This window comes from Monodon monoceros, unplaced genomic scaffold (genome assembly GCF_005190385.1).
Source record: "Monodon monoceros isolate NGI ecotype Baffin Bay Population unplaced genomic scaffold, NGI_Narwhal_1 Super_Scaffold_7, whole genome shotgun sequence".
NCBI classification, from domain to species: Eukaryota; Metazoa; Chordata; class Mammalia; order Artiodactyla; family Monodontidae; genus Monodon; species Monodon monoceros.
In genome coordinates, this window is record NW_021703784.1 from 37413075 (window position 1) to 37431571 (window position 18497).

At 41.7% G+C, this 18497-nt stretch overlaps 1 protein-coding gene and 1 long non-coding RNA gene across 3 annotated transcripts in view; one reads left to right on the forward strand and one right to left on the reverse strand.

Moving 5' to 3' along the window:
* Positions 1–131: 131 nt before the first annotated feature.
* On the reverse strand, positions 132–16732 carry LOC114886646. Its single transcript, XR_003791381.1, has 3 exons — positions 16547–16732; positions 5500–5553; positions 132–964 (listed from the first exon to the last, which is right to left on the reverse strand). It is a non-coding gene; the product is annotated as an uncharacterized LOC114886646 (long non-coding RNA).
* Positions 16733–18163: 1431 nt separating this feature from the next.
* Positions 18164–18497, forward strand: part of SESN3 (sestrin 3) — a 74017-nt gene continuing 73683 nt past the window's right edge. For both annotated transcript variants that reach the window (XM_029207416.1, XM_029207417.1), the window contains exon 1: positions 18164–18492. In XM_029207416.1, coding sequence (XP_029063249.1) covers positions 18415–18492 — 78 coding nt within the window. In that variant the 5' untranslated portion in view covers positions 18164–18414. The remainder of the gene's footprint in view (positions 18493–18497) is intronic.

The following is an 18497-nucleotide window of genomic DNA, read 5'->3' on the forward strand; positions in this document are numbered from 1 at the left end:
GTAGAGACTCCACACACAGCTCCAGCTCACTTCTCCCCAAAGCAAAGAAAGGACACGCTCCTCTGACAGGACCAGCTGGAACTGTGGCTGAACAAAGCCCAGTGGCCCCGGGAAGACGGTTCTCTGGTACACAGAGGATCACCTACCAGTGTAGGACCCAGTGTACCTGGGGGAGGAGAATAAGATGGGACTGAGGGTGAAGGAGGGGGCAATTTCCTAGACTAACACTGGCTAAGAGTTACCCGAAGTAAAAATAAAAGCTGGAGGACAAAAACAGCACTTAGCCACCGTGGCCTGAACACTTGTCCCTATTCCAGAACTTATAACTGCATTCAGTATTACATTTGCCCATAATATACATTCAGCTGACAAACACTGGTTATTAAAAATTCCTGAGCAATTCAACCCACATTTTACTAACCTAAAAAGATTTCACTATTCCTATAACATAGACTGGAAGACTTTTTCTGCGTTGACTGTCTTTATTCATTTCTTCAAAAAAAATGTTACTGTATTGAGGATACAATGAGGAGGAAAACTGTCCTCATGAAGCCTATCGTCTCGCAGAGAAGGCAGCCAAGTAAAACGACAATCACAAAGCAGGTGACAAACACTTTAAGAAAATAACTCGTCTCCATATTGTGGTATTGAGATAGAAAAAGATAAAGCGAAAGTTTCATCACATTCCTTTATGACCAAACATCGTTTTCTTTGTTAGCACGATTAGCTGCCTCTCTGAGATAGGATGTCAACTGGCAGAAATGTTATTTTGGCTGAAGTAATCTCAATGTTTCCCCGGCATAGCAGCAGAAGAAAAGGGATCTTCTTGGCTTGGAGCGCTCAGTTTCAAAGCTGGAAGAACTCATGGATGTAACATTGCAGTCGCTGGAAATCAGCGCCTTCAGAGCACAAGAAGCAACTGATCACTTCACATGAAATCGGCAGCTCCTATCAGTGGCTGGGTCTATAAAGAATAAAAAAAGGAGGAAGTGAGGAGATTAGCAATGTCTTGATTCCCACACCATTTAATCCCTTGTGCCACCCATACTTCCCACTTAGTCATCAGTTTCACTTATTTTTCTCAGGTTGATGTTTTGAACTTCTATCATGATCCCACAAAGTATATGATCTCTCAGATGTCACCTTGGCTGTGGACATCCTTTTCTCTGTCCATAGTGACATGGCATACTACTCGTCTTTCAGAATCTGCAGTAGGTGAAAAGGTTTGGGTGATACCCTTTTCTCAGGCAGAGAATAACAACATTTTCTTTTACTTGCCGCTCCAGCCTTGATCATATATTTCAGGTTATTTAGGTTTTGAGTGATGGCAGTGGTTGCTGAATTACAAAGCTCATCAGAATTCTGATCTCTGCTTCTCACCTTGCTTTTAAAAATTTTCCTGTCGCTTATTAAAATCTTAGTTGCTGTTGTTAAGTAGCAACTCTGTTAACGCTGAGTTAAACAGACATCTAAAATAACTGCTCTGGATTATTTTGCTATCCCTTCTGCAGGAGGCACAGATGTGGTGCACTCAGGTGATCGAAGAGGCAATGGGTTCCATTGTAATTGCTGTGGGCCCAGCTGGGCTGACATTTTAATTTCTGTCTCTTTTGTGGCTCCCATTATCCTGGGGGCCAAGGTAAGAACGTGTCTGGAATCACAATTTGTGAAAGGTTAGTGAAATTCTGGAACAGGGCCAGGACAATTCAGTGCTTGGGATGGATTTCTTGGAGTCTCTCCAAATGTATGGGTTGTCCATTAGTGCCACGTGGCCAGACCTAAGTTTAGAATAGAGAGTTAAGACAAAATTATGCTTACTGCAGCCTGGTTGTACAATGGAAAAAAACAGAACGGAGGTGAGTGGTCTGGAGAGGGTTGCTTCAGTACTTTAGAAAGCTAGTTCCACAGAGGAATGCTCCCTGGGTGTCTAAAGGGTTTAGGGTGCTTAGAAAGCAGTTCTTAAATAAATATAAAAGATGAATTACAGGGAAAATAATGGCTAAGACTGAAAAGGCTCTGGTTTGGGGAAAATGTTCTGTCTCCCACAAAGAAGGTAGTTCTATGTAATGAATAAAAGCATGGCATTCTGGTTCAGCCTGGGTGGGTGTCCCAGCTTCACCAGTTATCAGCTGTAAGACTTTGAGAAAGTTAACTTCTCAGAAAAGCAGCAGTCTTGTGAAGTTACAGTTAAATGAGGTAAGACATAAAAAGTGTTTAGCATAATGCCTGACACATAGAAAGTGTTATTTCAAGCCTTATAAGGAGACAATCTAAAATGTTATAATCCAGTGGCTTATAAGGTTTTGGGGTCTCAAACTACCTTGGGAATTTGATGAAAACTATGGATCCTTGTTCCTCAGGGGAAAAAATGCACATATATAAAATTTTTATGCACGGTTTTAGGGAATTCAAACATACAAGGAAGTACAACCATACACTTCAGGTTAAGATTTTTTGTTCTAGGGCTACACTCATTCCCAAAAGAGAGAATAAAGACATCAGTTTTATTTATTTTTTATATTTTTTGATGATTTATAATTATAGTCTCAACTTTTTAGAATTGGAGGGAATTTTATATAGTCTAAAGTCCCCTCGACCCCTGCTTTTTAGGAATAATAATATTAAGGTCCTAGGAAAACTTGGTGTTTCAGATAAACAGGGAATTCTTTATCAATTTCACATTTCTATAATTAAAAAGCTTAATTTTCTCTTTATCAGCTACCCTTCATGTTCAAGATGCTCCTTAAAATTGAGTATATTTCTACTCCATTCTTAGTCCTGTTCTCTGAAATATATTTACAGCCCTCAGAAGCTCACGTTCATTCAAAGCCCATGGTATTTACAACGATCTTTTTTTCCGTTGTGTATATTAATTAGCATATTAAAATCGACTCTGCTATACTTGTTTGATATTGTGCTATTTGGTGGAGAAGAGCCTTGCTGAAATGCGGTACTAGAGTAACAATTCCATCGGGCGGGAATTCAAATTAACAAAGACTTATCGGGCACCTACAATGGGACAGGCTCCATTCTGTGCACCTGGGATACATGAATGAAAAGAACTCAGACAGAGATGTGTGCCCTCAGGGAGCCTACAGGGAGCCTCATGGAGCCTACAGCCTACAGTCTATGACTTGCTTTTGGAAGGATTTGGCTGGGGTTGAGATTCTGTTCATGCGCAGGACCAGAGCTAACCTGAAAGGTTATTATCTACATGAATGTCACCCACGCCTGCATCACTGTTCCTCAAGGATACTTACCTTCATTTGTTTCAACAATAGCTGACTCAGCACAGGCAGCACAAAACGCAGAATGGCCAAAGTGTGCCTGGGTAAAATCCCACCATACCTTCCCCCTGGCCAGAGCATGAACTACATCAGGCAGCAAATAGGCCATGCTTAGGTAAGTCATCTCTAGGCTTTCCACTGCAAAAATAGTTTAAGCTCTTCTCCTTTGCTTCCTGGAAACTTTGGGTGACTTTTGAGGGGAATGTGAACAAGAGAGCAAAGGTACTGGGGTTGGCAGTTTGCTCTAGTGAGAAGGGAGCAGAAAGTAGGGCTGATGATATGGGAAAGAGTCAGATGAAATAAAAGGGATGGGAGATCGGAACATGAAAAGTTGGAAGTAGGTCAGATAAGTGACATGCCAAAGGCAAGAGACATTAAAAGGCTCTGAAAAATCATGTGATCTTGTTGAATCTGCTTCTGGAGAAGCAGAGGTGACACAAAGTTGGTGTAGCTAACATGTCACTGGGATCCATGGGCTCTGAGGAATTCACCTAATCTCACTCTGAAATAGGGTAGAATGATGTCAATGAAGCCCCGAAGATAAAGAGCAAATAGAACCAAGCTGAGGGGGCGCGGAGCTGGCAGGTGGAGCTAGAGCCGCTCTTCACCCCCAGGTCGTTGTCCTGTCTTAGGGCTCAGATGGCTGTTCTTCATTCTGAAGATACTTTGGGCAGCTCCAGGGCTACAGAAATTAGGCCACCGACACACCCAAGCATCTGCCTTCCCTTTGCTTTTTCCACCTAGAAAAATCTTACCGCTCCTTGTTACCCTCCACATCTAGAACCTTATCCTTGTCTGGCTAAATCTACTCCTTAGTTCTTTGAAAAAGGGGAGAAAATCTTCTTGATGTTCTCAGGAGGATCCAACTCAGACTTTGCTTCAGGCCCTTTTTACCTGAGATGTCACTGCACAAGCAACTAAGAACTATAGTGAAAAAGCAAAAATTATGTTCCTGACATCTGAGGAAGGTGAAATCAACCTAAATGAGTTACATCATTTGTTCAAGAGAACAAAATCATTGTCTTATGACATGGTAATGCGGTGACTTCTTTCTCGTGCACTCAGAATCTTCAAGCCGCAATATTTTTGTCAGATGAATCGCTTATCTCTTCTCCCAGTGAATGCTATGATAGACAACAGTATAAATATCCTGTAGCCTGGGCCCTTGGTTTTGTAAACAACCACGAAATAAATAAGGCATTTTGCCTGATGACCAAGGCAGACTCATAAATAGGTTTCTATAAACAGAGGGCAATTGTGAAAGGCAAAGAGGAAAAAATCCATGGCTTGGTCCATGCTTTATATATCCTGCCCATTACACCTCCCAGAAGACCCTCTCAGCCCAGACCTATATTTAAAAAAAAAAAACAGACCTATTTATAGTATGGTTAAGTTCTTCTAGAGTCATACAGAATACATGAGGTATATTATCTTTTGTGATTTTGTCCATCTCCCTAAAGATAGTTACCTCCTGTAGAGTAAAACTGAGAATCATCAGCTATTGGCTAGTAGGCAAAGCTCTTGATGGCAAGAGCCAAGGCACTCTATCTTAGGACTCCAGCTCTTAAATGGGGATAATACGTCCCGTTCATTAACTGGCAAACTGCAGTTCTTCAGTTAAAAGCTTAAGGAATGGGACTTCCCTAGTGGTGCAGTGATTAAGAATCCTCCTGCCAGTGCAGGTGACATGGGTTCGATCCCTGGACCAGGAAGATCCCACATGCCATGGAGCAACTAAGCCCGTGCGCCGCAACTACTGAGCCCACGCGCTGCAACTACTGAAGCCCGTGCACCTAGAGCCTGTGCTCCACAAGAGAAGCCACTGTAATTAGGAAGAAGCCCACACACCAGAACGAAGAATAGCCCCTGCTCGACACAACTGGAGAAAGCCCGTGTGCAGCAATGAAGACCCAACAAAGCCAAAAATAAATAAATAAATAAATAATTTAAAAAAAAAAAAAACTTAAGGAATGATTATGACTCACTATCTCTAGCTTAGCAAAAAAGAATTTGTTGGGAATTCCCTGGCAGTCCAGTGGTTAGGACTCCACTGCGCTTCCAAAAGCAGGGGGCTCCAGTTCAATCCCTGGTCGAGGAACTATGAAGAACTAAGATCCTGCAAACTGTGAGGCACGGCCAAAAAAGAAAAAGAATTTGTTGAGAGCAGGACACATAAAGGCATATATCCATGTGTGTGGACGCATACACTCACCTAATACGCGTGAGAGCCCAAGTCCCAGAGAAGATGGTCCTTCTTCATCTTCATCTAGAGAGAGGTTACAATGGGGGTTACATTGTGGTCATATAATTTCTCCAGACACTTAGGTTCTTCATTTTCCCACAGGCTCTCTGACACAGAATTCTCTATCTTGTAATGTGATTGAACAGACTAACTAAAAGAAGACCAAAATGTACTTTGTGAACACAAGTGCAATAAAGATGCTTTGATGATCAACCTTGCATGTTATCAAGTACTTGAGGCCCTTTTAAATCAAAACAAACAGTGGTAAATGGCATCAGGGAACCCAAAATATTAAAATTCAAGTAAATTTCAATTGCTACTGAACAAATATATTATTGTTGTATGAAAAATTTTAAAAATAATAATAACTAACATTTATTGAGTGCTAATAATAGGAGGAACACCGTTCTAGGCACTTTACAGAAATTTTTTCATTTAATCCTCAAAAAACCCTACAAAGTAAGTACTAAAAAATGAAATTTGAAGAGTTTTTGAACAGCAACTTGATTATACAATACCGAGATAGAAAAAATTTCACCCGTACAGAGTTCTTAGGTGATACATTTCAGGTCACAGCTGAAGTTCCACCTGTGTAATATATTTTCATTTGTTTCCATTCCTCAGCATTCCAATTCCCCATAGACATGTGACTCTCTAGATATTCATGTCTTCTTAAAGAAACAGAAAATGCAAAGCGACAGGCCTTGAGTATACAGAAATAACTGTAGAGTTATTGCATCAACAGCAAGTCCAACACGACCACAACCCTTCTAGTATGGCCCAGGGAGAAGCACCACTTCCTTTAATTTCCCATCCACAAAGTTTCCAAAGTTGTGGCAAAAACAATCCTCACTGGTCAGGTGAAGTACCTCCTTTATTTTCCAAGGTCTTAGCAAATCCTAAGAACTATTTTACCTACAAGATAGAGAATGGGTTCAAAGGTGGCTGAGCTCAGAATAAGCCCAATATAAATGAGAGAGAGAGAGAGAAGGAGAAGGGGAAAGGGAAGAAGAAGAAGGAGAAGGAGAAGGAGAAGAAGGAGGAGAAGGAGGAGAAGAAGAAGAAGGAGGAGGAGGAGGGGGAAGAGGGGGAGGAAGGGGAGGAGGGGGAGGAGGGGGAGGAGGGGGAGGAGAAGGAGGAGAAGGAGAAGGAGTAGGAGACAGAGAAGAAGGAGAAGAAGGAGAATAAGAAGAAGAATGGGAAGAAGGAGAAGAAAGAGAAGAAGGAGAAGAAAGAGAAGAAGGAGAAGAAGAAGAAGAAGAAGAAGAAGAAGAAGAAGAAGAAGGAGAGGGAGGAGGAGGAAGGGGGAAGGGAGAGTGGAAGAAGGAGAAAGAGGGAAAGAGGGAAGGGGAGGGGGAAGGAAGGGAGGAAGGAGGGGAGAGAGAGACTTAGAAAGGGAAGAAAAAGCAGCGGCTCCTGCAGAGACAAGGCATGTGAGGCACAGGAATGGGAACCAAGAATATTCCAGATCTATTCTGGTTAGCTGAGTTGAGCTCCTCCAAGGCTAGTGATTGGCCCTACGGAAACAGATCACTTGTTGAGGCACATTCCTCACCTGGCAAGTTGAGTCAAATTAAAGCATTTATACCCGTTCATATTTATATGCCTGGTCCCCTTTGTATTTCATAAAGACCACCACAGCGATCTTTAATCTGCAAACTGATACAAAGCTGCCCTCATTCACTTTATCTTTTTCTTGACTAACTACTTAGTTCTTGGAAACATTCAAGGACATTTAACTTTGACTTCTGTTTTTACTTTAAAAAAAAATCTTTTTGGTTCAAAAACTCTAGAAAATCATTAAACTGGGCCAGCAGGCGTGAGGTCTGAATGAAGGATAAAGAGTGGAAAGGGAGAAAGCCTTTTGTCTCTCAAAGTTTTCTTCACAGGCAGTTGCTCACATAGACACATTAGAATCACTTTGACATTAAACTTGGAGAGAAGCAGTTCGGCTAATAGATTACTGATCTCCATTCTCCAACTGGGAACACAAAACATTCTAAAAAGTTTGAGAGCAGACTTTCTTAATGAAACGTAAAAATTTTCTATGTGCAAAAATCAAAATGCGGTTTTCTGGCTCAGCACATTCCAGTTCTTTCTTTTGAATATCTGACTTTTCACATCCATTTACTAATGAGAACTAAGAGTAATACTTCATATTTGTAAGTGCTTGACATGTAAGGGAAGGAAGATGGTTTTAGTCTCTTTTGATTGAAAGAAACAGGCGCACTCAAGTTACTTCACAAAATTAGTGGTGGAAGGAGATTCAAATAGGGGAAGGGGCGGTTACAGGGATACATAGCAGGGACCAGAACTGGAAACACCCAGGATCGAAGGCACTTCTAAATACAAGCGTCTTAGTGTCTTTGCCTTCTTTCTGTGCATTGTCTCTATGCTTCTTTTCCAACCAGCTTCCTCAGCCTTTACTCTCTATCTGTTCTGCCCCTTCATAGTTTTAGCGTCCATATGGTTCATGGCATCCTCTCACAATCTGGCTTTGCTGCCAGCTGGCCTGGTGCCTTAGTTTCCAATTGCTGAATTTCCCAGAAAGGCAACTGATCGGCCCAGATCATCATTTTAAGCTAGTCCATCCAGATGGCTGGCCAGGTCACAGAATGTCTGTCTTCCAGCAAGCATCTACCCCTTGGTCCACTCATCTGAGACAAGGCGCAAACGCACAGTATAGAGCACCACTGTGTAGAATGAGGCCACAAGCAGAAAGGTTTCCTTAGAGGAGAATCTGGATGGGACAGGTTGAGATAAATATCTCTAGTTCGCTGGCAGATTATGTGGAAACCAGTTCATTCACCTTCTTTCTTAGAGGAGCTAATCTCAACCAATCACAATGGACCCAGATCATCCTTGATACAGCATGTAAGAGGAGCAATGGCAACTTCTTTCCTCTCCCCTCTCCCTCAACTTTATCTCCATTACATCCATCACTTTACCTTCATGACTAACCAAGTGCCTAGGAACCATCAGACTTATATATCAAAACATTTGGGATTTCAACTTAAAGTGTCAACAAAAGAATTTTTCACATCCCAGGATCATTTAGTTTTATTTTAGAGTAACATGCCAGTGGGCAATAAAATATTAGAATAGGGAATAATGCGTATTTCTTTTCCTACTCCCATAGCATTGATCTCAGTAGGAATCCAACTACTGGAGGTGCCCACACTGTATTTGGTGGATGTTGGGAGATCTAAGTCAGTGGACCTCACAGTTTGGTAACCTATCACAGAGAATTAGTTCAAAGAATATTTACAATATTCTGAATGTACAATGCCAAGGCAGGACTGAATAATACTATAAACACTGGCATCAAGCAAATCTGGGTTCAAATCTCAAACGTCTTGTAATAACTGTGACTTTGACCAAACTTTTAATCCCTATAAATCATTTGAAAAATGGAGATAATAATAACCATTTCATAGGCATCTTATAAATATTAGGTAAGATAATGTATATAGGATATTGCAAAATGACTGGTACATAGTAAGCATTCAGTAAGTGATAGTGGTTGCTTTTATCACTATATCTATTATGATTATAGTATCATTACCATGGATGTTGTGGGGATTAGAGAAAATAGGTTAGAGATATGAGGATTACCTTCAAATACTTTAGAGTCTTAAGAGAGATAAAATAGATGTACCTCTTAGAAATGGTGCCTACATTTAACCTGCACATGCACGGATGGAACTCATCATGGTGGTGGCCTGAGTGAGAACTGTCAAGTGTGAAATAATGATGTTAAATGATATTCTTTAATCTGGAAAAAGAAGTTAAATAGGGATAGTGCCTCTTAGAAAAAGAAAGGAGGATTGCTTCCAGCATAAAAGTTTGTCTACTGTACTGTAAGAAGTCAGGATTCATAGGAGTTTTATAACTGGAACAGGAACTATATTAAAAGGAGAATTGAAACAACAAGATGAGAGTTGCAGATGGAAAGGACCTACTGGCTGGAATATGGGGGAGTCACTGTCAGAAACAGTGGACACCCCGCCACTTGGGTTTCCATTTTACTTCCTCAGGGAGGCCTGGACCAAGTTAGATTCCCCTGCTCTATGTTCCCTTCCTGTGTTTTCCCTACTATAATACTCATTACATATTGGCATTACTTGTTTGAAGTCCATCTTCTCTGCTAGATTATCTGTTCTGTAAGACCCTGACTCTCATGTTTATCACTTTATCTCCATGGCTAGCCAAGAGCCTGGCACGTGGTAAGTACTCCACAGACATGTTGAGGAAATTAATGTGTGACTGCAGGAATGAATTGAGTAATGAACATGGAATTAAAAGGTGATCTCATTATATACTCTTCTGTATTGTTCTCTAGTATTTATAAGGGTTAATCCTATCCTCCTGTTGACATTGTAAATTGCATGGAGACACAGCAAGAATTCTGTATCATGTGTCTCCATCACTACCACTAAGGCATCCAGTTACAGGCATAAATGCTCAAAGGATCTTTCTGAGTTCTTTGCTAATAATTCTCTTACCCTCTATTCTCCATTTTCTATTTATCTTCTACACCAATGCAGAGATTATACCCCAGTCTCACTATTAGATTATAAACTTATCTTTTGTTATTTTTTGTCGCCAGGACTTACCACTTGCTGAGGGTCCAATAAATAAATGAGCAAATAAAAAACTATCTGTACAGCATGTATTTCACAGCATACTCTTCCAAAGTTGCAGCCTTCCAGAATCTTACAAGATGCTATTGTGATTCCAAGCTTGCAGCTCATGTGGGGATGCCAACATTTTATCTTTGAAATTGCTGTGTTTGTTACATTTATATAATTGTTGAAAGTTGCTTCTTGAGAACAAGGCAAATTTTACCTTTGCATGAAAATCATTTTACAGTTTTAAGACAACTTGGGAACTTTATTTGGTAAAAATATGTGTACTCACTTTCCAGTTAACAAACTCTAATACATCCAACCATTTCATCCAACAAGCTTTTTCAAGCACCTCCTCTTAGGTTCCAAGTACTTGAAATACTCAGATGAATAAGACTCATCCCTGAAGATGCTCCAAGTCTGTATGTAATTGTCACTTTCAGAAGGTCTGAAAGTTGAAGTATAGACTGTTTCCTTCTAAAGGTCCCTTCAATCCCACCTCGGTTCTACATGTTGATTTCCTGCAAATCCTTCACAATAGAATACTATGTCATCTAAGATACCCGAGTCTAAAAATTATAACTCTTCTGTGCTCTTAATTGGATCGTACTCCCAAACTCCTTCACTTTCATGTGGATTTTTGTTTTATTTATCCACTTTCTTTTCTAACACCCAGACAGCCAGCATATTTCACAATGATCTTTCCTTAAAATATATAAAATTATTTCTCTATCTCAGTTTCCTTACATCTGAAAGAAGGATATTGAGAACTGGAGAGAGTGAATTTAGATTATCAAGGAGATGAACAGACTCACAGAAGAAATAAGGGAACAAAGGAAAACCAAGGCAACTTTGGGGATTTTTGAGACTAGAGCTGCTTTTACTTTCTCCCTGCTTACTTGCAGAAATTCTCCTACTTCTCCTATCTTACTAATCCTGCTTGCACTAGATTCTCATGGAAATCCTAAGACAAAACAAATTCACAGAATTTTAGAGCTTGGAAAGGTCTTTGCAATTCTCAGACACGGATTAACAACAAATTTAATGAAATTTAAACTTTAGTGTCCATCACTAGCACTGGCCCCTTCCAAGGCCCTTGGAGAGGCCAGAGCAATGTGTTCACGTGGTCATATTCTTAATTAAATTTCAAAAGCAAGCTATTTTAACCATTATCGGTAAACACCACAGTCTCTTTTCACTCAAGTTACCTCTTTCAAACTCTCCTTCATGCTGGAAGAATTGGGAAGCCATGTGTATTGTTGTTATTCTGGCTAAGGGAAAGTTAAGATGCAGACACCTTTAGCTTGGGTTTGGTGGGTTATAGACAGAGAGCAAGATCACAGTCATTTCAGTGCGTGGTTGCTGTTTTGAGTTGTCCCAACGTAAGAATGGGTTCTAGGAATATTTCTATCGCCCACCGGGCCAATTCACACGCATCAGATCACAAAGATGTAGGTTGGAGGATGTTTCATGATGCCTAACTATTCTAGGGCACTAGACTAGAGGAAAAAATTGAATTACCTTTCTATTTTCTCCATAGAAGATAACATTTCAAAAATCATTGTCATATGAAGAGGAAATCAAAATATACAGCCCAAAATATGTAGGGAAAAAAGTAATACAGGGTTGTGTCAGGTAGTTAATTAATAGAGATTTGTTATTTATTTGGATTTTGTGATGTTTATAGTATTTTCAACTTTTTAAAGTTTATTGATTCTATTGATGATTTTAAATAAGTATTTGCTTTCATAAATAATTTTGCATCCATAGTTTTATATTCTTTTATTAAGTAAGGTCCCCACATTATATAAGCTTCAATTTTCCTACAATCTGGATTTGGCCCTGACCCTACTTAATCACCGTTCCACATTTAATAGGTAAGAGAACTGAGACCCAAAATCACATCGTTTACAGCACTACTGAACTAAACCCCGGATCCTCTGACTTTCTGTCCATTGCTATTTCTACTACCCTACATTACCTTTTGAGAAGTACCTTGAAAATCAAAGATCTTCACAGAAAAAAAAGAAACAAATAAAAAAGATCTCCTGACCACTGTATATAATAATAGTAAATATTTATATAGCATTTCTTATATGTGAGGCATTGTTTTACAGTGCTTTACATATAGCTCATTTAACCTTCAAAACAACTCTATGACCAAGCTAATATCAAGATCCTCTCTTCAGATGACAAAAATCAAGACATAGAACAGTTAAGTAACTAGACCAAGGTCACACAGTATGTGTAACATCCTTTGTATTGTGGCAGCTAGCAGCAAACATTTTCTGAGGGCTTGCAATGTTCTAGTCACTTTGCTGAACACTAAAGTGCATTAATCTCATTCAATCTTCACAATCACTCTTTGAGGAGGTAGCATTATTACTCAGTCTTACAGATGAGGAAACTGAAGCCTAAAGACAGTAAGTAACTTGCCCAAGGTCATATATCTAGTAAGGGGCAAAGTCAGTGCTCAAATCCATACCTGACTAGAAAGAAACACTCTCATGGTCCTTCTTCTATTGCCACATTCCCCTTGGTCCCTTTCTTCTAAAGCTACAATTAGAATGGGGATGCGGGCAGACTTAGAATAAGGAGTGGGGTGAAGAGTGTAAAGGACATAATAGTCCCTTCTTAGACAACTGTCCTTCCCATTTTGTACACACACATGCACACACACACACACACACACACACGTGTCAGGGTACCTAGCTATCCATCATGATATTCCTTTTTTAAATATATTTTTTTATTGAAGTATAGTTGATTTACATATCATGATAATCTTTACATCTGACCCCTTTCCTCAACGTTTGCTATAGCCAAGAGATGACGTTTCTTTTCAATTCATATTCTATAATAAAGTTAAGAGGGACAGTCAGCAGATCAGTAATTTAGGTATTTAGGTGCTAGAGAAAGTTTATAGAGGTGGCGAATCCTTACAAGGATCAAGAAGATAATGTAAATAAAGTGGCAAAATAGAACCCCAAAGAGTGACAGAGATGTTGGTAAACTAGAAAGTGCATGTCCAAACCCAAATAGCAGGTACTGGGTTCCAGCAGATGGTTGCCATGTGGCAGTATGAGTCCAGTGTGATCAGATCTGACAAATTTTCAAGAGACGCCAGAAATCTAGAGTTGGGGGGGGGGCGCAAAATATCCTAAATTATAAATATTTAAAGTAATTCAATGTTTAAAAAGCACTGTGCTGGCTAACATCTTGCAGGCCAAACAAACAACAACAAACCCACGTCTGAGGGCCTCGCTCGCCTTTGCAGTCTGCTTTACATGGGGTTAAATGCAGGAAACTCTGAAATAGGAAGTTAAAAGAGAAAGCCGACAAAAATTTGGATGTTGGTGGAATATTTGTTCTTTGAAAAATGAGCTTTAGTAAGAATAATTTTCTCGGTGGAGGTGGGCGATGGAGGGGGTGGGATGGGAATGGGCACTCAAGCAGTGGCCTTTTTGGATCAGATCCTCTTAATTTCTCCTTTGGAGTAGTATTGGTCTTGGACCACAGGAATCTAATTAACAGCTCAAAGGGAGCAATCAATTTATAATTGTGTGAAGTACAAATTCCTTTGTGCACAAAACAAATTACAATATTTGCAAATTTGTAAATAATGCAGTACTTTCCCTGAAATCCAAAGGCTTTGGGTGCTCCCAAGGGAAAGAAAAAGAAGTCTGAGGAGGCAAAATGTTAGAAAATGACCTATTGTCTCAAGAAATGGAATTTAAAAAATATCTTCAGTAATTGATTTTTTTCAATCGAATCCTTATTTAGGAACTATAAATGGGCCTGTTCTTAGGTCAGTAGAATGAGAATATCTAGAGAAATAAACAGTTTCAAATCCAAAAGTCACAACACGTTACTAACAGGGTATCTTCTTTCAAAAGCACCGAGCATTAAAATGTGCCTCAGCCCTCCCTCCCTACACCCTTGGTTTGTGGTAGAAACTTTCATTTTATAAAAGAGATAGCAAGTCCCAGTTATGATCATTATGTACAATGTCAGAGAAGGAATTGGTGACAGATAAGGACACGAATCCAATCTCTCTGCTTTGCAAAATAGTTGTTTTGAGCCATTCAATTCACAAATATGTATTGGGATCCTTTTATAAGTTCCTGTAGCTGTTATTAGAGATTCAAAAGAGATGTTCTAGAAGAACTTATGGTGTACTGAGGAAAGTCAGAGCGAAAACTCCTTATTTCCTCCAAGATTTTTTAAGCACTTCTCTTCAAGTTGGTTGAGCTAGGAGTTGGGAGTGGATAAGTGAATGGAGTCCATCCCTGCCCTTAAGGGGTTCACCAGTCTAATGAGAACATAGAATTTGAACCAATCATTTCAGTATTGAGCTTGATGCTAAGGAAGAGCTATAGGAAAGCACTTTGGATGCTTTGGCAAGCGCTTATTTCTACCGGGAGATCTTTCAAAGAGAAAGAGATGGAGGGCATTCAAAGTAGAGGTAAGTGGACTATTGACTGGCCTTCTATAAGAGGATGACAGATCAGATTTGTGCTTTCAAATGATTCTCTCCCCTGTGCTCTTATTCACTGTGAGTTGGTTGCAAATTGGTTAAACCTTTCCACAAAATCTTTTAGCAAATTGCATCAAAAGCCTTAAAACATATTCATATCCTTTAGGTTAGAAATTCCATATCTAGGAATAAAAGATGCTGCCAGAAACTTACATATGAGGAAGCTTATCAGAGCATTATTATTTATAATCATGAGAAACTGGAAACAACCTACATGTTCCATAGTGGAGTAATGGTTAAATAATTTACGGTACATCCAAGCCATGTGATTTTATGCACAACTAGGAAAAATAAGTCACATTAAAAAAAATAGTTCAAAACAAGCAAAAACTATTTTTAAATGATGTGAAATGTTTCATTCTCATTTTGTAATTAAAAAATTAAGAAGTAGTGCTCCACATTGGTTGTTAATTTTCACCCAGATCTTACTTTCCTAAAGTTCTTTCTTGTTTTAGATCAACCACACAACAAAAGGGGCGGAGTTTTTCCTTGCTCTGTACAAAGTTCAAAGAATGGGCTTTTGTTTCCTTCCCTCTTAACTAACAATGCGATCCAGGATTTGCAAGTCACTTATTCTCTAAGTTACAGTCTCCTTCTGGTATCCAGGCTAGCTGGGAAAGAAAGGGAGGTCAGGTGAGGAATGGAAGAGAAAGGAAGTGTCCAGAAGTTGAACATTACCGTGAGAGGGGAGAAGAAGGATGATGGGACTGAGGGTGTGAGAACCAGAAGAAAGAGTGGTCATTGTGTATTGAGAATGAGTTACTGGATTGGAGATTTCAGGGGTGGGACACAGACACATATACCGTGGTTCAATAGAAGAAATGTTACAGTGCAGTACATGGTTGACTGCCAAATAAATGACAGTATAGACAATGTTATAACAGTTTGGAGGATTTGGTGGAGAGGGCCATCAGTTGGTCACATACATGTATATGACCATGGATCAATGAAGAGATTCCTCTAAAACCTCCTTTTAGCAATTTTTGTTAGACGGTATAACTGTATAGGGCTGGCCTCTCTTGGCCTCCCTCTTGAGAGATTTAGTTATGGAAGAACTTAAAGGACTGCACTGTGAAAGAATTTTAGCTATTAAATAGAAGGAAAGGATATAAAAAGTATATGATAGAAAATAATTTGAAGTTAAAATACTGTTTGAGAAAACTCAGTCTCTGCACAAAAATTCACTTCATCCTTCAATTTCTCCTTTCCTTTAAAATGTATTCACATAAAATCTGCTTTACAAGCCAGGAACATAACTCAAGATATTTACCATTAAATGGGGACACCTATGTGTTTCAGTTCTTAGGACAACTGAGACCTCCTTTCTCCCTGGATTTCTTGGTTCTCTGCGTTGAAGTGTACGTAGTAATTTCTCCCTTTGCTGAATCTTCTTGCTTTTACAGTTTCTTCTAACTGCATGTTATACACCTTCCCCATGCCATTGCTATTCTAGGCTCTATAAATCTGCACAGCACCAAGAGAACTTTAGCTATCACTAGTTAAATGGATCAACACATTTACCCAACCACATAACTTAGACCCTTTGGGGGTTTTCCAGTCTATTTTAATCTATTTAAACCTGACACTGGCAGATTTCCATTTCCTTTGTTCCTTGTGTAGACTTGGTTTATGCCTGTTGGTCTCTAAAAGGGACAGAGAGGAGGCAGCTGTCGAAAAATGAGGAGATTGGCAGTTTTAACCACACAATTTGGTCTAATAGCTTTGATATGCTAAACTTGCTAGCTCCTCCAAGTGTACCTTTCTGATTTTGCATCACAACACTACACTGAATCCCTAAGGAAACCAGGGTAGTTTTTTAAAAAGAAAGGGAAGAAAAGAAAGAAATGCAAACCAGTGAAACCGTTCTTTTAAACCATCTCCACAGATTCATTCTGCCAACTGCAGGCCTTCACAAATCCTCGTACACCAGAGACCTTTAAAAAAAGAGAAGCAGAGAATACCGATCGTGTTCTCAACAGCGAAAACAGGTGATGTCATAACGCACAGTCCTATGTGGTCCCGGCCAAGGCCGGGTGGGGAGCTGGGGCGCCAGTGCGCACGGAGCTCCGCGCCAGTGGGCAGAGCAAGTTATCTCCGGGGTCCGGAGGACACCGGTGAGGACCGGGCACCAATCAGGTTCTCGCTCGGAGCCTGCCTTTGTTCTCACTGGGGAGCAGGTTTCGGGGCGTCTCGCGTCGGGAACCAGCATTCGACTAGCATGCGCGCTGCTAGCTCCTCGGGAGACCTCGCTCCCCCACTCGCCTGTCCCCCACACCCCGCCAGCCTGAGCTTTCCCCAATTACATCTGCCTTCTCTCCCCAGAGCGTGAACGCCAAAGTCCTAAATCCATTTTTAGCTTCGGAAGAGGCAGGTCCAGCCCAACAGTTTTAAATGGCAATTTGTTCTCTGAACCTTCGCTCCCAGGCAGAGCTCCATGCTCTGCGTTTATCTAACCAGCTACCTCAGAAGGACTTTTGGGTGGAAGACAACCCTGTCTCTTTGGCCTTTTCGTGTTGGACAAATAAAGGAATTTTCGTTGCTTAGAGACTGCGAGAAGGGGCTTTAGATGGAGGAGGAAACCACTCACCCACAGGTTTTGTGTCTTTTCTTCCCTCTAACTCGATTATTGGTGCAAATATACTTAAACATCTATCCCCTACCCGCTGCCGAAGCCTCAGGTAACTGGTCTTTTGCAAAACAGGGCTCACGATAAATGATGCATAAAGTTCTTTGAGATCCTTGGATGCAAAGTGCTACGTGATTGCAGTCTTCTTTACAGCTAAGATTTTGGTTAAGAGAAAGCCTAACCACTGCCCTGACGGTAAGGACGTTTTAGCTCCCCCCACCCCCACCCCCACCCTCTTTCTCAAGAAATCAGGAAATATTTAGCTCAGTCTTAGACCCACTAGCGAGCTCTAGCTCCCAGTTATTTATCTCATTCCCTCACCATTTCTGCAGAGACCTAGAGCAGGGGCTGTGCCTTGTCTTAGGGGAGGGGCTGGACTTCACGGGGTTATTTGCATATGACACACCCTCTTCGTCCTATTGGTGGAGCAGCACACTGTATTCCCACCCACTCCACTACCTAACTAACCCGCCATCTCCCTTCAGTTCGGAGCCTCGGAGACAAACTTAACTTGCCCAGAGATTCAAGGCGTCTTCGGCCTCTCTGATTGGCCGGTGCAGCTCCCAGCCGGGCTCTAGTTGCTCATTGGCTGTGGGCTAGCGCCCGGGGGGCGTGGCTGGAGCGGTCCGATTGGCGGGAGGGGGCGGTGCCCGAGCGTGGAGGTGGTGAAGGTGGTGGAGAGGCGGGGGCGGGGCCGCACTGAGGCGCTGCTGCTGCGGCTGCGGCGGCGGCGGCGGCGGTGGCGGCGGCGACGGCGGCGGCAGCGGTGGCGGCTGCTCGTCCTAGCCTGGCGGGGGCGGGGGTCTGGAGGATGGGGGCGGGTGGAACAACGGGCCGGTGAGGAGCAGCCGCCACCGTCTCCGCCGTCGCTTCGGTAGCCGCCGCGGTGGTCGCTTCGGGCAGCCGTTCGCTCTCGGGGCGTCGCCTCCCATCCCGACATCCCGCCCGGAGGACGCTGAGGCTGAAGCGCGGCCGGCGGCTGGGGGACGGTCCGGCCCCTCAGCTGCGCGGGCGGCCGCAGTGACAGCCCGGCCCCAGCCCGCCGCCCGCCCTCGCCCTCGCCCTGGCCCTCGCCCTCGGTGCCCGCAGCCACGATGAACCGGGGCAGCAGCAGCCCGTCGGCCGCCGCCAACTACCTGCTCTGTACCAACTGCCGGAAAGTACTGCGGAAGGTACG